General features: G+C 37.8%; 1 protein-coding gene across 1 annotated transcript in view; it reads right to left on the minus strand.

Moving 5' to 3' along the window:
• LOC100486125 (serine/threonine-protein kinase Nek11) overlaps positions 1-20,541 on the minus strand; it is a 149,763-nt gene that overhangs the window by 91,136 nt on the left and 38,086 nt on the right. The window contains exons 3-5 of the mRNA XM_002933660.5: positions 3,829-3,994; positions 3,222-3,340; positions 1,173-1,237 (exon numbers count right to left, since the gene is read on the minus strand). Of these exons, the coding sequence (XP_002933706.3) occupies positions 1,173-1,237; positions 3,222-3,340; positions 3,829-3,994 (350 nt within the window). The remainder of the gene's footprint in view (positions 1-1,172; positions 1,238-3,221; positions 3,341-3,828; positions 3,995-20,541) is intronic.

A 20,541-nucleotide genomic window follows, 5' to 3' on the forward strand; every position in this document is an offset into this window, starting at 1 on the left:
AGTAACCCTCTTGACACAATGCCCTATTGCAAACTCAGCTTTCCTTAGGGTCCTAACCAAGAGATGGAAAAATCCTATCATTTAGCAATTTAACAAACCTAGCTATATAGCTGTAACTGGAGTACCTTCTTCATGTAAGCGAAGTAAGCTTATAAGTCTCGTGAAAATTAGCCTTTACTTTATTTGTCATCAAATAAAAGACACTGTTGAGTGGTTTATTATTGTGACCATGCTCCTAAAAAATGTTCAGTTTTGCTTAATAACATTTGTTTTTTTTGTACCAAACAGAATTTACTGCTCCTCTACTACACACAGCTTGTATCAGTCTGCTGGGAATTGAAATAAAAAAAAAAAAGAATCTTTCTCATGAGCTTTTGAGCACTGACTTTTTGAACATTTGAGTTTAAACTTTCTGCTTGAAGGGGCCTAGTTCAAGCTGGCTGGGGCAGGGGGACACGTTAAAGCAGACGGAGGCCGTGTCAGGGTGGGATGCCTGTTACTCTTTTGTTACACTGCACCAGGCCCCTGTGAAGATTATTTTGCAGGGGGGCCTGGCCCAGAGTAGTTAAACTACTGATAATTGATAACTAGTAATAGTGGTTTGTAAGAGAGATAAGGATAATACCCAAGTTCTCTGTACAATGGGTAAAGTGGAAATCAGTGTCACAGTACAAAGTCTATTCAGGCCACATAGTGCTGTATGAGTATAAAGTCTTGGCACCCAACTTTTTTGTATTGAGGCACAAAAAACATAGGTGATAATTTAATTTAAGCAGTCTACTATCAGTTACATTATCAAAGAAAAGACCTGTAGTGATGAGTGAATCTGTCCCATTTTGCTTTACTTCGTCGAAAAATTCCAAATCCCTGGACTTAATGCCTGATCAATGACAGTTTTAAGGGCACAATGTTTTGCACCTAGCGCTGCACTCAGTTATAGTTATTGTGGCCTTACAACCCTAAAACTTTTTGGGGTGGGGCCTGAGGTGGCTGCCCCAGTGGGCTCTGGAGCCATCAGTCTGACTCTGTTTATAGCTGTGGGTAGCATTTACAGTATACTCTCTCCTTGGGGGCTTTGAATTTCCTGTGGACTTTTGTATTCTTTATGATTCAAGCTTAGATGTTATTGCCTGCATCACCCATATCTACATCTACCCATTTGGTTCTCTCACCAATTTTGACTGTTCCATTCTTCAAGAAGATGTTTTTGCTCTTTAAATCTCGATGCAGAATCAACCTGTTAAATAGATCATTATAGAGATGTATTTCCACCACATGTGGACAAGTCTAAAAGATTTGCATAAAAAAGTATACTGTTTATATCAGACTAACGAATCCCTTTAGATGTCATAATAACTCGAAATACAATAAGGATACATAGGGGCAGATTTATCAAAATTTGAGTTTAGGGTTTAATACATAAAAACACACCTACGTTCTATTCATTCCTATGGGATTTTTAGAAGAGTATTTATGAAATGGTGAGTTCTAAGTTTCACCTATTGATAAATATGGCTCTAAAAATCTCGTAGGAATAAATAGAAATATGGGTGGGTTTTTATGTATGAACTCTAAACTCACATTTTGATCAATCTGCCCTACTTAGTTATACACAGCATTTCATTGGCGATACTGCCTGCACATTCAATTGACCCAAGGGCAGTAAGTCTGAGAGGCAGTAGGTAAAAAATGTAAACAGTAGAAAGCTCTTTGTATCTTATAAACAGCTATAAAAGAACGTTAAGTATATTGCAGTGAGCACTGCAAGTTTACTTTAATTTGATGTGTTTGCAAACTGCACTGGCTTCCATGTAACTATGCAGAGAGAGAATTAAACCTCTTGTACACTTCAATGCTAATGGCACACTGGACTGGGGATCAGCTTTTATCCACTTGCATACAATACACAGAAAAGCCGGCTGGCTGAAAAAAGCCAATCGTTGATTAGCCACTTGACATAGTGTATTGGACAACACAAGCCTTTGTAATGCCTCTAGAGTCTAGATATATGCCAGTTCCACAGACAGTATGCAGTTGTCTTAATAACCCATTGTGTCCAACTAGCAGCATGTAAATTTCCTCCAGCAGTATGTCAGCCCTCCAGCAGTAATGTATTGCCTCCAGAAGTGTGTCATACCCATAGTTAGTGAGTTATTGCCTTCAGCAGTCCATGTGCAGTACTAGCAGCATTTGAATTGCCTTTAGTAGCATGTAATCCTCACAAGGATAGGGGGCTTTTGTTTAATGCCAGACAACATGTCTTAAGGCTAATAAAAACTTCCAAACAATGAAGTAAAAAAAATAGTATTGTTTGTACCAACAATCTACATTTGTATTATCTTATTTAAAGTGGACAATCTAAATAAATTATTTTTTCATTTATAGATATAAGAAATGATTATTAGTGTGATGAAGTTGTAACCTCTGATCATGGGGTCAAGGGCCAGGCAGCGAAAGCTTTATGTAATAAAGCAGACATTGCAAATGAGTTCATGAATGCACTCTGACCAGTTTTTTTTATTGTTATATGGTAGAGTGTAGGCCTACATTAATTTAAATAACAAGGTGATATCTCACGATGGCATTGTGGCATTGCTGCATTTCCAAATAATAGATCCCATACCAGGCAAAATCTTTAGAGGTTGAGATGTTCCAGATGTTCAAATATTTCATTCACTTGTGGAAATATACAAAGCTATGTTCCCTTAAATATATGTCACAATATGTATGTAAAGAATTACTTATTGTTATTCAATATTTATTGTTAAAGCTACTGCTCTAAAGATGATCACCATGGATTGTAGCCCATGGCTGCCTCTGAGTATCATTGTATTGATTTGCTGGTTTTCTTTGTGGCCTTACAATTTAGGAAATATCACAAATTTAAAGAGGATGTTCAGAAGTGTCTGAATATGAACAGTTCCTGCCCCTGGAAACTTTTCAATTGGTTTCCATTTTGTAAAATATTTTGTTGTCAAGGTAATTACCTGAGAGACGATTATTTTACAAAATTAAATCTAATTAAGAAAAAGGATGTTCAAAGTTGTATATCCCCAAAGAACGTCGGTCTGTAACTAACAACAGCCAATCAGCTTTCTTAGTCTACTGCAGGTGGAATAATATAAACAAATGTATTATTGGTTACTATTGCTTACTGAACTAAGTGAAACTTGCCCCACTTTAGTAAATGACCCCCAACTAGGCATGCAAGAAAGCCACACCTCTCATGAAGATAGTTGACCCCAAGAAGGAGTTGAATAAACCATTCCATGACATGTTCTTCAGGAAAAAGTTGGCTTTTCTCTCGTTGCTTCTGGATGCGATTCTGAAGATCCCCACCCTGTGACAAATATTGAATATATTTAGCAACCTTAATACATTCTAAAATAATTCTAAAATAATTCATAGACACTTGTGAGCAAAGACCATCTGTTACATCACAGACCAACTGTTACATCACTGTTAAGGAGCTCTTGCATGTGTGCAATTATAAATTTGCCCTTTTTAGTCTCTATATACAAAGTAGTCAGACTCTCACAATCAACTTAGAATGAGATTTTTCAGAACAAGCCAAAATATACAGAATTTAGTCTGCACCAAAAGATTTACTAAACAAAGTGGTATCAGGAACATATTTATAAAGCTCTAGTTAATATAATATGCTGATGTACAATGTAAAAAGACGCGTTCACCATTTTTCAAGCCAGGATTTTGTAATTTCAGTAAGTAAGGCCAAGTCTAGAGAAATGTAAAATAATCATTTGTCTGGCATAAAAAAATCTTTATATTTACACCAATGATCTCTTTGTGATGAATAATTCTGTTTACCTCACAAAATTCAGTGATGATACAGAAATCCTCCTTCTCCAAGAAGCTACTAAGGAACCTGACAATAAATGGATGTCTGAGGCTGCCCAAGAGCTTGGCTTCTCTGGCTGAAGGGAGAGTGGCGTCTGGCTTCATACCTTCACAGGGAATTCTTTTAAGGACTTTCCTGATGAGAAATATTTGTAAATATATTGGTTTAGCCAAAAATAAGAAGCATATGATTCAGCAACATCCAATTTCCTTGATATCAGTTCTTTAAGGTAAAGGAACAGTCTAAACCAGTGAACCCCAAACATTGACTCATGACCAACATGTTGCTCCTCACCCCCTTTGATGTTGCTCCCAGTGGCCTCAAAGTAGGTGCCCATTTTTACATTTCTGTCTTAGAAGCAAGTTTTGGAAGCACAGGGACACATCTTTACTACAAGCAGAACCTCCTGTAGGCTAACAGTCCCCATGGGGCTACCAAATAACTAATCACAGTCCTTATTTGGCATCCCCAAAGAACTTTTTTCATGCTTGTGTGGCTTACCAATACTTTTTACATGTGAGTGTGGCTCATGTGTAAAAAAGGTAGGGAATCTGTGGTCTAAACATTTCATACAAATTGCTTTGCTAAAAGGAATGCTGTTATTCATTATAGAAACGTGGTTATTGTCCTTAAAAGTGAAAGAGGCAACAACTGCCCCAAATCAATCATGTACCCCAATCAGCTGCTACCAGGAATATATGGTGTCCACAGCTGTATAAAAGTGGCTGGGTGAGTGAGGTACTGATAATCTCATCCATTCCTCTCTGTAATAGCTTCTATGAAGCAGGGCTCACCCGGGCTACTGCCTCAGGGGCTCCTGCACCTCAGTCAGTTGCTCGTAAAACCACTTTCATTAGTACTTGCTACAAAATCCACTCCTTGACTTCCGTATAGTTGTGTCCTACTACCACCACCTTCTGAGCAGGCAGTAGATCCAGGGTTCCCCTTGCACCCAGTGTCAATAGGTGCAACACACTTGTGCCTAAAGAATCAGGCACAGTCATCTTGTAATGCAAAACCTGTCCCATATAATTTACCAGTTATAAACATTATGCATTTTTTCAGCCTTCAGTTTTGAATTAGAAAATTAGCCCAATCAATCAGCCCAGTCTGTGAAACTAAAATTGTGATTTTTTTTAAATGTGAAACACCATGCATTACTGTCTATACTATAGTATAACATTTCTATCCAGAGTTGCACAAAAGCCCCTCTCCCACAATATAGATATATGTAATTTCATACTGTTCGCATTGCTTTCAGTGAACTTGTACACTGTAAATGACACCACAGATTATAGGTCCATCAGCAAATAATGAAGTAATTAGATTTAGCTTCCAAATGTTTTTAATATACTGTATCTTACTGACAGTAGCGTTCTCACAGGGTTAACAAACAAACTGCCATCTCCAGTTCTCTCCAAAGGGTTCTCTTATTAATTCCATGTTCTGGACAAATGGTAATTAAAAAAAGACTCATTTCCCACTATCAGGTTACTGGGTGAAAAGATAATTGATTCTGACAAGCCATTCAAATTGCTGAAATTAAATACTTTAAAGCATTATTTTATGTGCCGTCCCACAAATCTCTTTAAAGGATCAAAAAATCAAAGGGGTTTGCATGTTACTGTTACAATTGTATGTCTGCTTCTGAAGCTGTAATATAGTTTATGTAATTAAACTAGTTAAATCAACTACTGTATAGCCATGGGGGCAGCCATTTAAGTTTCAGTGATTTAGGGTGCACATTTTACAGATATACACTTTAGACTATAATAGTTGAAATAAACAGGATTGATTCCAACCATCCTCTGTTACATAAACTGGGGGTTATAAAAACTCTACACCATCAAGCTGAATCTGTGGCAACCAATGTAGAGGCTAAAGAGAAGGAATACAAACAGGGTCGGACTGGGGGGCTCCCGCCCCAGGGGCCCTGCAGGTGCCCCCCTAACCCCCCTCGCAGAGCCCCCCACCTGATGTCCTCCCCCGAGCGCGTAAATTTAACGCATCAGCGGAGGAGCGGTAGGGCAGGGGGATCCTTTCTATTTTTTCATGTTTTTAAGCAACAGTTTTTGAGTTTCATGTCTTTTTTTTTTTAAATTCATACTTAAGAATAAAAAAGATAAATCAGTCCCTTAATATGCAAAGGAAAATCTTTTTGTATTGGTCAGACTTTGATGTATTTTGCTACCGTGCTGCACATACAAGATATTAGCAAGTTAAAAATGTCCTAATGGCAGCTTCTCAAGTATTTGCTAAAGAAAAATATACACATTTAAAAGTAACAAATTAACATACTCATTATAGAAGACAATAATATTGCGGTGAAATAAGAATGTGTTAAGCTGTTGGTTTAGGAAAAACGACTTGGACGATATATTTTTGAATGTTATTTCGTGTCATTTGTAAAGTAAAATCTAAAAAGAACAAACATGCAAAATTAAATAAGTACAATTAGGCAGAGGCAGACTGTATAAATAAGCTTATATGAGTACATAGCTTGTCATAGATTCATACAGGGTTATGTTGTAACATTGGCAAAAGTTTGCAGAAGTCTGGTAACCCATGACAACAATCTTAACTAATGCTGTAATCCTGTAACCTAATATGGCCATACATGGGCTCACATCATATGCCAACGTAGACCCTCCAGACAAAGTAGGCAGCTTATTGGCCCTTGTATGTGGGTCTACCTGCAGTCAGTCTGGTTGATATCTGGCCATAAATCAGCCAGTACGAATTGGGTATGTTTGAAAATCCCATCACACATAAGACAATGCCATCCGACTTAATTCTATGACCATGTTTGTATGACCAGATTATTTTAGATATCATTATACAGATATGGGACCTGTTATCCAGAATGCTTGGAACCTGGTGTTTTCCGGATAAGAGATCTTTCTGTAATTTGGATCTCCATAACTAAAGTCTGCTAAAAATCATTTAAATATTGAAAAAACCTAATAGGTTTGTTTTGCCTCCAATAAGGATTAATTATATCTAAATTGTGATAAAGTACAAGGTACTGTTTTATTATTACAGAGAAAACGGAAATGATTTTTAAAAATTAAGAATTAAGAATTATTTGGTGATAATAGAGTCTATGGGAAATGGCCTTTCAGTAACGCAGAACTTTCTGGATAACAGGTTTCCAGATTAGACATCCCATACATATACCTTTTAGTAACATAGTAAGTTGGGTTGAAAAAAGACATACGTCCATCACGTTCAGCCATAATGCCTATATATAACCTGCCTAACTTCTAGTTGATCCAGAGGAAGGCAAAAATCCCCATCTGAAGCCTCTCTAATTTGCCGCAGAGGGGAAAAAATTCCTTCCTGACTCCAAGATGGCAATCGGACCAGTCCCTGGATCAACTAGTACTAAGAGCTATCTCCCATAACCCTGTATTCACTCACTTGCTAAGAATCCATCCAGCCCCTTCTTACAGTTATATAATGTATCAGCCAGTACGACTGATTCGGGGAGGGAATTCCACAACTTCACAGCTCTCACTGTAAAAAATCCTTTCCGAATATTTAAACGGAACCTTTATGACACAGTATTCTTTATAATATATAAGTTGAGATATACAGGTATAAAGATGAAATGACACTGGATACCCATATAGAGTGGGAAAAATCAGAAAGAACAAGAGGTAAATTTCTGTTGCAGGAACCATCGGAGGTGACCTCACAATACAGCACAAATAAGGAGACCATATCGGAGCAGAGGTTCACAGATGAAATGAATATGTGTGGGGTTTTATGTACAGTATGGGGCAGATTTATCAAAATGTGAGTTTAGAGCTTAATACATAAAAACTCACCTATGTTCTATTTATTCCTATGGATTTTTAGAAGCATATTTATCAATGGGTGAAAGTTAGAACTCACTACTTTATAAATACACTCCTAAAAATCCCATAGGAAAGAATAGAACATAGGTGAGTTTTTCTAAGTTGTTCTAACCTCACATTTTGATAAATCTGCCCCTATGTGTATGTTCTAAATAAATTATGCTGGCCAGCTTTGGTTTAATAATGTTTAAAGGGAATTATACCCCTTTTTGAGACAAGTCCATATACACACTATCTGAACTTATAAATAGATATAAATGTGTTTTTGTTTTACACAAACATACCTAATCCACTGACTGAAAGAAACCCTGAGAACACCAACGAATTCCCATTTTCCTATTTGCTGATAGCATAATGCAACCCACTCCTTTACTTTGTGCCATGGAAAAGTAAAGGATTCTGGAACATGTAGTCTCTGCTTATCATATTGGGTAGTGCACAAACTATTTAGAAAGCAGAGAGGCTCCAAGTCCCAGAATCCATCACTTCACAATGGAACAATATAAGAGAAGGGTTGTGTAAGGCTAATGCCACACGAGGCGTAGGGCGGATATTTTTGGCAAGCGTAAAAGCGTTTGCTGAAAATTCCGCCCTACGCCTCCTACATGTGCCTGCACCCGAATGAATGAGATATGCTCATTATCTTGAATTATCTTGCGTTTTCATGCGTATATCGGCTACATGTGCCTGCACCTGAGCGTATTTCATTCATTCCGGTGCAGGCACATGTAGGAGGCGTAGGGCGGAATTTTCAGCAAGTGCTTTTACGCTTGTCAAAAATATCCGCCCTACGCCTAGTGTGGCATTACCCTTAGGGGCTGATTTACTAATCCACGAATCCGATTCCGAACGAGAAAAATTTGGATTGGAAAACGAACATTTTGCGACTTTTTCGTATTTTTTGCGATTTTTTCGTTGCCGTTACGACTTTCCCGTAAATTGTCGCGACTTTTTCGTAACCGGTACAACTTGCGCGAATTGTCGCGACTTTTTCATAGCCATTACAAATTTCGTGAATTGTCACGACTTTTTCATTGCCATTATGACTTTCGTGAATTGTCGCGACTTTTTCATAGCCATTACGACTCTTGCGAATTGTCGCAACTTTCGTATTGAGAGCTCGAAAAAGTTGCGACAATTTGTGGAAAAGTCGCAAAGTACCGATCATTACGAAAAAAACGCATTCAGACGCTTTTCGGACGTTCGTGGATTAGTAAATGTGCCCCTTAGAGTGAGACTCGTGGGGAGGGGGGGTAATCAGGTATGTGCGGAAAAAAAAAATTATATTTATATCTTACAGTTCAAATAGTGATTAAGTACATTTTCTATATACGACCAACTAAATGAGCTCATGCCAAATTGGGGGGGGGGAATGTTTTCCCTACAAGATGTGTCTTAAAGGGAAAACATAACACCTCTTTTATTTATTATTGGTGATAAATTGGCAATTTAGTCAGTGTAGAGCAAGTTAAATTATGAAAACAGGTGTCTGATTGTTTGCTAAGAATTAAAGCACCTGCACCCATAACAGACAAAAGCAGTAGCTTAAAAGGGTGCAAAGCGAAAGACAGTTAGAAAGGCTTTCGTCATTACCAATTACATACTTTACAAATAAAATGAAAGGCTTTTTTGGCAGTTATCCAAGTAATACATAGAGAGGTTACATTGAAGACTGAAGTTGATCCAAGGGTATTAGTAGTTTCCTTTAAATACCCAGCTTTCTTCTTCCTTAGAATGTCCTCTCTTGCAACAGGAGTCCAGCACCAAAACAACACTGACCCTAATGTAAAGTTGCTTTTGTTAGCTTATGTTGCACTGCTGCCAACCCCTCAACCACATCCCAGCACATACCTTCTTCTCTTGGAATGGGGCACAGAGACAGAGGGCACAGCAGCTGTTAAAATACATTTGATAAATATAAAGAACAACAATTATACATTGTTGGTCTATATTAATTAAAATGGTAAGGCTAAAAACTCAGAGCATTTCTTTTCAATACAATTTGTTACATCCTAATGTTCTGTAAAAAAATGAAAATGTTTTTATCTTTCAGACTGTATGTATTGCAGAATGTTCTGAATCACTAGGTCTGTGAGGAGTCAATGAGGTTTTGTTTTCAGAGACAAAAGCATGAGAATAAGAGGTTTATGTTAGAGTCCCTGTGCTGCTGCTGTTTGTATGATGCTCACATGAGACATAAAGACAGATCCTCATGAAAAGTAAAATACTTGTACCACCCAAACTGTCAGCTGTTTTGTTCACCTGGTACCCAAGGCTAAACAAGAATAAACAAGAGAACAAACAAAAATTGAAAGGGAAAGTTAATGGTAAGGAAAATCAAAGAGAATAGATAAAGGCAGAGGAGACCTGTCAGTATTTATACACTGTGCTGGCAGGCTGAGGACAGAGCAGATTCACTTAGCAACAAGTAATGAGTTTATCAGGCTCAGAAAGTGACAGAACAATGTCAAGTGGCTCTGCTTTCTGCCCTGTTTAACCAAGACAGAAAATCCATGCTGCATGTCAGGGCTGAGAGAGAGCCAACAGGAAATATTAAATCCTCCGAATTTGCAGGAGGATTAGTGGGAAATAAATCCAAACTAGCATGTGTCAGAATTATTGGACCATTCTTTATATTAACACTCTCCTCAAAGCCAAAGTAACATCTGATCTGAGTAAATAGGGGTCAATACAAGTACAGTGTGCAACATATGCTGCAAATTGTTGCAAATTATGCTGCAAATTGTGATATTTTTTACCCATCATGCATTATTTTCTTCAGGGTTGTCCAGCAGTTGGATACCAATCATCAGACAAGACAGGATAGATGCATTTACAACCATGTGGAAGTGCAAGAAGGATAACTTCAGCAGTATATGCTCCTTTGTGTCCATTGTGGGTAAGTTTGTAAATGATCTTGAGTATTGAAGCATTAATTCTCTATGAAGGTTTTTATTCATCCAGGTCATTATACACAGTAAGAAGTAGAAATACATGTAAAGCAACTTGGCTTTCTGCATAATCTTAAAAACATTACTCCACTCATCCAAGCTGCTTCTTTGGTTCAAATGAGTGGTAAGAAATACCCAAGCATTTTAAACCCTTAAGGGTAATACAGTAACCAACATCCAATCACAATTATTCTATTGAACTTGTTCAGGTAGGTGTTAGCTGAAACTCACAGGGGTGCATACATGTGATCCAATGGTACCATGAATCTCACTGAAGCAGGTGTTAATTTTTCAATGACATGACTGATATTGGAAGAAACATTGGGAAACTCTGTTAAGGATGTTAAAGTGACCCCGTACGTTCCTTACAAGAAGTGTTGCAGGCCCTGTGTTTAGGGATGGTTGTTCATTTGGTGATGTTGTAAAACAGGGTAAATGCAGGAACATTAATTGATGCTTGAGTTGTAATGTCCATAGAGGCTGGCTGAGGATGTCAGACACTAGTTTAAGAAATAGTTTAAAACCTAATTGATGCTTCTCAGTGAGAAAATGCCTATAAAAATCTGTACAATTTTCCAAGAAATCTTCTTCAGTGTTGAACTCTAATTTATTTTTGCTTCTGTCTACTCACCAGATCTGTTTATTAACTCCCTAAAGATCCACCTCTTTTACTGAATCTTTTTGTACCTTTCACACATCATCAACAGCATATGCCACATGGGACTAATTATGCTAATTCATGGTGAGCAGGTTCTTCCTTGTATTTACCCATAGTTTCACAACTGACTCGGGAAGGTTTCAGTAGTAGGAGTATACCATTATGCTTTTTAGTCTTAAATTATTTTTTTATTGAAAAATGAATTGTCATGTTACTTGTTATCGGACTCGGTGGAGGTGAATTGGACATGTACTAAGGTGTAATATGCAATCAGCCACTAGCATTTCCCTTCACTGGACATCAGGTGGGAAGCAGAGGAAAAGCTGGCCTAAAGTGACGTGGCAACGTAGAGATGAGGCAGAACCTAAGAATTTGTAACAAACATGGGGCACAGCCAAGAAACTTGACACAGACAAACAAAGTGCCTTACATGTCAGTGGGTGTGATAAGCGGTGATGATGATTATTCTTACCAGATTGTAAAGCAATGTGAATTTGATATTAATTAAATGAATTAATAATGCAAGCCAGTGCTCTGATGATGAACTTGTGATTTATGGCACTAAAATGTTAGTGCCATAAATAACATTTCCTAATGTTAGGGAAGACATGTTTTGTTTTCTAAATGCATCAGTTAATAGAGCTCCTCCAGCAGATTCCTGAATTGAATCCATGTTTAAAATTGCATACATATTTTTTTATATTTAATTTTGAAACTTCACATAGTTACATAGGGTTGAAAAAAGACCAGTGTCCATCAAGTTCAACCCATCCAAGTAAACCCAGCACACACAACCCACACCTACCAATCTATACACTCACATACATAAACTATATATATACAACCACTAATACTAACTGTAGATATTAGTATCACAATAGCCTTGGATATTCTGATTGTTCAAGAACTCATCTAGGCCCCTCTTAAAGGCATTAACAGAGTCTGCCATTACCCCATCTCTAGGAAGGGCATTCCACAACCTCACTGCCCTCACCGTGAAAAACCACCTACGCTGCTTCAAATGGAAGCTTCGTTCCTCTAATCTAAAGGGGTGACCTCTGGTGCGTTGATTGTTTTTATGGGAAAAAAGAACATCCCCCAACTGCCTATAATCCCCTCTAATGTACTTGTACAGAGTAATCATGTCCCCTCACAAGTGCCTCTTTTCCAGAGAAAACAACCCCACCCTCGACAGTCTCACCTCATAGTTTTAATCTTCCATCCCCTTAACCAGTTTAGTTGCACGTCTCTGCACTCTCTCCAGCTCATTAATATCCTTCTTAAGGACTGGAGCCCAAAACTGCACTGCATACTCAAGGTGAGGCCTTACCAGGGACCTATAAAGGGGCAAAATTATGTTTTCATCCCTTGAGTCAATGCCCTTTTTTTATACAAGACAGCACTTTATTTGCTTTAGTAGCCACAGAATGACACTGCCTGGAATTAGACAACTTGTTATCAACAAAAACCCCTAGATCCTTCTCCATTAAGGAAACCCCCAACACACTACCATTCAGTAGATAGTTCGTGTTTATATTATTCCTACCAAAATGCATAACTTTGCACTTATCAACATTGAACCTCATTTTCCAGTTTGCTGCCCAGTTTTCTAATTTTGTCAAATCGCTCTGCAAAGCGGCAGCATCCTGCATGGAACTTATAGTTTTGCACAATTTAGTGTCATCAGCAAAAATAGAAACAGTACTCTCTATGCCCACCTCCAGGTCATTAATAAACAAGTTAAAAAGCAAGGGACCAAGGACTGACCCCTGCGGTACTCCACTAATCACACTGGTCCAATTAGAAAATGTTCCATTTACCACCACTCTTTGTAATCTATCCTTCAGCCAGTTCTCTATCCAATTACAAATATTATGTTCTAGGCCAATATTCCTTAATTTGATCATTAACCTTCTGTGAGGTACTGTATCAAACACTTTAGCAAAGTCCAAGTAGATGACATCAACTGCCATTCCAGCATCGAGGTTCCTACTCACCTCCTCATAAAAGACGACTAAATTAGTCTGGCAAGATCTGTTACGCATAAAACCATGCTGGCACAAACTAATAGTATTGTGAACTGCAATGTAGTTATGCAATGCAAGATATATTCCTTATTTCCCAGGGTGCCACAGCCATGTGACCTGTGCTCTGCTGAGCTGCAAGTTGGAGTGATATCACCCTCCTCCCTTTTTCTCCCCAGCAGCCGATCAGCAGAACTATGGGAAGGTAGCAAGATAGCAGCTCCCAGTAGGTATCAGAATAGCACTCAATAGTAAGAAATCCAAGTCTGGCTTCGGACTCCTCCAGTTACATGGGAGTAGGAGAAACAATAGGTTATGTGAAACCAGTTCTAATGTGTAGCGCTGGCTCCTTCTGAAAGCTCAGACTAAGGCACACCAATATTACAGCTAAAAAATACATTTGTTGGTTCAAGAATAACATTTTAAATGACAGAGTGAATTATTTGCTACATAAACAGTGTAATTTAGAAATGAAAAGTACCCCATATAAATCATGACAGAATCCCTTAAACCCTTAAAGCATAGTGTAAATAAATGGTTTTCATCTGTAAGTAGTATCTCTCTAGGATTGCCCTTGATATACAGTACCTTGAACCTACAAGTGAAGAGTAATAATTGAGGGACCTAACATACAATGGAATATAGAATTAAATGATTTCCTGCCAGAGGCAGAAGCCTAAGGTTTTTCAGTGCTTCTTGGCAGCCCTACATAGAACTGATTTTAAAGCTGTTGCTATGGGATAAATGCTTTCCATTTGTTCAGTCTGTTGGAAATGTGTTTAAGTCCTAGGCAGTGTAGAACTTGTGGGGAGCTAAGCCGCCTCCCTTGAGAATAAGGTAAGAGTTTTATTGCTGCTTTCATCCCCTGAAGAAAATTGCTGCCTGAGTCAGGAGAAATTGTGAAAACGCTCCAATTTATTGATGTACAGTCCTGAGAAATTAACCCAGCACTAAAGCTTTCCCTTGCCAATGATCTGGAAGACAACATTGTCACCTATTATTTTCTTCTTCAGTCCCCTCCTGTCAGGATCACAAGAAAGTGCTTTTAGCCTCAAATACTGACTCTGGCCTATGCAGATTGACTGTTTGTATTTTTTGTTTTGTTTTGTTTTCCAAAGAGCAGATCCTTTGATGTAAAACTGTATATAAGAACATCTATAGTAAGATTTCAAAATGATAAATTGTGTATGTGCCTAAAAATATAGGGTCTAATTATTAAGAGGTAAAAGTATAATTATAGGTTTTATTAATAAATCGCAAAGATAATACAAATTCTACTTCTACCGCCTCCTATCACCTTCTCTATCCATTATTTACAAAACATCAAGCAATGGCTGCCTGGATAGTGCCTTATATAGACAATGAGAGGGCTTCAATGCCATTGGTTGTTGTGGAAGGCAAGGTGCAAATAATAATGATTTGTGTGTGTTTTTTCCCTGGCATTATCCCTGGCTTCATTTTTTCAGTGAAGCAGGCCACATGAAAAAATTCTAGCTTGGATTCACAAAAAAATTGGAAATGACCACGTGCCAAAAGACACATCCCTTTTTAGACACATCCCAAATTAGACACATCCCTAATTACAACTTTAACTTCCATAAAACATTCTCTCATTACAAACTCGATTTCTCATACTCCTCAAAAGTACAAACCATGTATAGCCCAAAGAATGGAACAAAAATGATACCATAAATGGTTCCTGCTTCCAGTTTTTCAGACTTTTTTGTTGGGTTCCCCAAAAACAGTTTAGAAATAAAAATCCTTAGAGCCTTAATTACAACCAATACACCATTTCCATACTGCAATCCTTTGTAGTTCATTTTTTAAATTCTAAAATTTAAACTTTAGCTTACTAGGCCAAACATAATTATTTGCAGTATTTAGACAGCAATACAGCAGTCCAAAAACGAATCTTGCATTATTACGATTAATCTTGAAACTGCATTTAGTACATGCTTATTAACAATACACAGCGGTGGTAAATTAAATCTAATAGCATAAAACTCGTCCATCTGGACAACAATTCTGTGACTTTGGTCCCAAAAGTAATTGCTTTATCTGTATGGTGTGGGGCTCATTTGCTTGCCTCCCATCCCTACAGATGTTAAAGTAAATGCACTGCTATCATGCTGATTGTGGAATATTCCAGATGCAGAACACAGATTGGTAGAGGATAATTTGCTGAACTTAAATATGCTGTAAAACATATGGCATTACTGCCTCAAGTGCTACGTATCAGCCAGATGTCTCACCCGCTTAAAGCATTTATTTGGAATTCTGGCATATAATAAACCATGCTCTGTTGCCATCAACAAAACAACAATGATGAATTTTGTTGTGGAAGAATAGTGTTTTAAAGGGGTGGTTCATTTTTTAAATTAAATTTTAGTATAATGTAGAAATTGATATTCTGAAACAATGTACAATTGGTATTCTTTTTTTTGTGTGTGTGTTTTTTGAATGATTTAGCTTTACATTTGTCAGTTCTCCAGTATGGGATTAACTATAATAATAAAATTGTAGCCTCACAGAAAAACAGTTTTACGGCTGCCGGGGTCAGCAATCTCTATTTGAAGCTGAAAGACATAGTAAAAGAAGACAAACAATACAAAAACTATAACAGATAAAAAATAATGGCCAGCTGAGAAGTTGCTAAGAATAGGATATATTATAACAACCAAAAGTTCACTTAAAAGTGAAACACCCTTTTAATCCCGCTTGTCTGCGGTTTGTAGTATCTAAAGAGACACTTGCATTCATACCAATAATAGTCTCAAAAGGAGTGCTTATTCTCTAAACTGGGGTGGCTAGTCTGGCACACTGTAGAGTTCTGCTGCTTGTTAGCACTATGCATTCATACCAATAACAGTCTCAGAAGTACAATCTTTAAAAGGGGGCTGTTAATCAAGCTGATTTGGAGAATTTCTTGCCTGAGACCCTGGGAAAAAGGATATAAAGACGGTACAATAATGATGAAGAAGTCACCAGCATGTTTGGAAGAAAACATGAAAGCTATATTTTTCTATAAAGAACTGTTGTGACAATAAAGGAGCTTCCCTAACAATATATATGATGTTGATCTTAGATTGTAAACTCTACAGGCAGGGTCTTCTTACTGTGTCTTTCACCATATGGCACTTGAGCCCTGTTTATTTATACTGATATGTTTATTTATTAATATGTAGTATTCCCTGTGTGTAATTTTCTATACTCTAACATTGTACAGTGCTGCATATCCTAGTAGCACTTTATAAATACATACAGTACATTGGTCTTATTACAGTTAATCCCAGTTTAAGAATGTTTCTCTATATAATATTCTGTTGGGATTGGCACTGCCAGTTTAGCTGGCTTTATTATAATCCTCCAATACCTGTACTGTAACTATCTATAACAATACAAGGGGTCATTTATAAACATTGGACACATTTGCACCTGGGCAGTAACCCATGGCAACCAATCATATTGCTTATTGCTGATTGGTCGCTATGGGTTACTTCCCAGGTGCAAAATTGCCCAGTGTTTATAAATAAGCCCCATTGGGTTTGACAAAATATTAGCCTCCAAACCAGAGTTTGAACAAAAAATTCTGAAACCCTTTGTTGTGATTAAAGGGAAATAGTTTTAAAGATTGCCAAATATTTATGGCAGCTTGCAAGCAGTTGTTTCGACATCAGTGCTTTATAGCAGATATTCTTTTAAAAGAAGGGAATCTATATTGTGATAGTGTATCTTTATTATAACAAAATTGCATCTGTCATAGAAAATGTCCATTTTCCATAACTTTATAGTACATAGCAACTATCCAGGTAAATGCTAAGGGCATTCATTCAGCCAGAAAAAAACATTTCCCAAAGCACAAATGCTATAAAAGTAGGTAGGACAATTACTAGCCTAATGGACTAAGCAGGTTTTATCTGACATTGAACTATGTTTTTGTATTACATTTTCCTAGCATGGGGAATGAAGAACACACAGTTAATAAGTATGAGCATTAAATCTGATGTCTCATGCTGCATATCTGACTGCCAAAGCTATGTGTGTGTGGCTCAAGTGCATGAGCACCATGGTCTGCAAGCAAGAGAAAGAAGCTTGGGAATGAGGCTGGGGTCTGCATATTTATAAGCATCCATTTATTATAAATGAAGCACAGTTTCAATCAGCAGGGTATGCAAATGCTGCACTAAAGCATCCCAAAACTCTCATGTGTTGTCCGTAACCCCCACCGCTGTGAAGGAATTAGCAGGAGAGGAGCCTGTGTGGGACTCGTACACATTATGTTCCCTGGCATACATCCTGTGGGTGGCACCAAAAGACAAGTCCATCTCCAAACCTCTCTTGTTATGAGCTTAAAAACACGGCCAGATTTCCTGGCAAGTAAATAAATTATTATTGCTCAATGATGTGCCGCTTGATTATAGGAAAGAGCCCCTCCAAAAATGGAAGATGCTCATCTGTAAATATCCAACATTCTGTCTTTCCTCTTATCTCTCTTGGAAATAGTAAAATGCAAGTTTAATTGTACAGTATAAAAAAAACAGCTGCCATCTGGCTGTCAGTTTTAATGTGATAGAAACTGAGCTAATGTAACTAAGCTAGTAAGTGATCACATAGCATTCCATTGCTCAGTCTGGCCTCATGAGCGCCTGCAAATCAGTAACACTGGGGCTTATTTACTGACACTAGATAAATTTGCACCAGGGCAGAAACCCTTGGGTTTGCCTTTCATTGTATTCCATGCAGCTGGCTTAAAGCTAATCATTAACTGGATGCCCTGGATTACTGACAAATGGCAAATTTCCCCTTGTTTTAGTAAATGAGCCCCAAACTCATTTATCTTGATACCCATCATTGCCAAGATCCAGGCATGGAACAACTCAGTTGAGTTGATAACCAGTAAAATAATAACAAACTGTAATCAGGGTGAAAGATTTGTTTGCCATGGGATATCACCACAATAGCTTTATTTAGGCAACTTGTTTATGACAGTCTGGCACAAACCCAAATTACTGTATGTCAGTAATCTGACCATGAACTCCCAAGTTTTCAAGCATGCTTGTGTACAAAGAAGTGGGTGTGATCAACTATATGGGGCAGTGTCATTTGCTTTAAAAAAAAAAATCCCCAGATGTAGTGACAGAATGTAGTTGGTTTAGATGTCTAGCAGCCGTCCAACAAGCCAGCATCCAGGAGCTTTCTGGTAACAATGGACTAGAAGTGCCAACACTCCCAAGTCTGACTCTGGAGGGAGCATGGGTCATGGAACAAAGGGTCATGGTACTTAAGGACCTGCAGACTTAAACAAAAAATGTTGTGTCTCTGTATGTTTCACTGAGGAAGAGGTTCCTACTTTTTCCATCAGGAGCTCCTCCAATGGACAAAAGGCAATCTGTATACATTTAACAGACAGTAGTTCCTCTTTAATATGGAGAAATAAACCATAAATGCTAAAGGGGAGCATGCAAGATGGGTTAATAAGGAGTGGTGAAGGGTCACAAGTTCTGTACTTTTAATGAAATCAGAAAGGTTAAGGTGAAGTAGAAGGTCCAGCAACTTTTCTAGAGTGGGCAAGTTAGAAAGGACAAACATACTGCTTGATATCAGCTTCTATTCTATTTTCATAGAAAGACTGTAAGTGCTCACCTACTCAGTGTTAGTGCTCACCTACTAAGTTTTAGTAGCTAAGGCAAGTGTTTGTTAGACCCAGGTAATATACTGCTTTTCACTGGTTAAGCCACAGTTACATAGTGTTTCCAATCAGTAAGCATAAAGTATGGGGGTTCATAAACAGCACTTGTATCTCAGAGCTTTCAAATTTGAATACTATCAAGTGAACACTAGAGCTGCCACTCAGTAACTTCCACTGGATTCTATCAGATGTGGAATGTTCATTAAAATTGCTACATGCAGCAACTCAGCATAGAGCACATAGTCCTTGGTGGGTTATGCACATCAGTCTCCTTCCATCACAATTGCTGCAATCTGTAATTTATGTAGGTCACATAAAGAGTGAACTTAATGCTAAAGCCAGCTAAACTGTAGTCCAACCAAATGTATCTCACAGTGCTGGAAGGCTGTTTTAGTATGGTACGTAGAAAGTCAATGGTGTAACTAGGAGGCCATAGTAACATGCAACATCTTCCCATGGGGGTAACATTCATCACCCTGTTTAATCATATCAATATGAATAGGAACATTAAGTTCTGTGGTTAAATATCTTGTACTTTCTGCTCACTAACCCCCTGAAATCCCATTGCCAAGGGGTATCATTAACCACTGTGTATGTAGCTATGTCTAGATATTCTAAACAAAATTCTAAAACATAATTAGGACTACCTATGATCCTGAGAAAACAAAGCTGTTTGTAAGGAGCTTGGGTTGCTCACTTGTAATCATATAAAAGATAGGAATGTAGCACTCCATTAATAACTGTTTTTAACATTGCCACATCCAGTTTTGTCAGAGTCATCCTATTGCATACTATAATGAGCTTTGTTATTTGTGTATATAGCAAGTTCATGTTCTGAATATTGTTGCATGGTTCAAGAAGCACAAACCTGCCCAGAGCGCAATTCTGACAAATTAACGACTCAGGCTTTTAGCTTGGTGTGTTCATTTGATGTCACTGCTGTTAAATTGTTTATGTATTTTGCAATACAATTTCCAGGTACAACTTGCCATTGCAGCAAGAACTGAGGGGAAAAAAGTTCATGATAAGGGGCTCATTTGCTTTCTTCAGCCAATACAGTGTAAGTCAAACATAATGTTATGTTGCTTTTTAGTAGATGACCCTTAAGCAACCAGCAGGCATAGGGCTCAGAAATATTAAGAATGTATTGATCTATTAAGAATTAATGAACACTCAGCTGCAAGGAAGATTCACTATATGAGTTTTCATCAATTCTTAATAATCTGTTTGTCCAGAAAGTGGTTTTCGCCTCTGGGGAACATCTGACATGGAAAATGAAGCAATGTGCCTTTGTTACCACAAGGAGGAGCTAATGGTTTTATAGACTGTATTCAAGTTACTGGATGTAAAAGAAATGACTGCATCATTCACCTAAAGACACAAATAAGCTTCAGCATCAAGCAGGTGGTGTGTAATAATCCTCTAAAGTGTGTATATGGGATAGGATTATGGAAATGGTCTGATTGAGATTTTGTGGGCACAAATATATGGGCAATACAT

The sequence above is a fragment of the Xenopus tropicalis genome, chromosome 4, assembly GCF_000004195.4.
Source record: "Xenopus tropicalis strain Nigerian chromosome 4, UCB_Xtro_10.0, whole genome shotgun sequence".
NCBI classification, from domain to species: Eukaryota; Metazoa; Chordata; class Amphibia; order Anura; family Pipidae; genus Xenopus; species Xenopus tropicalis.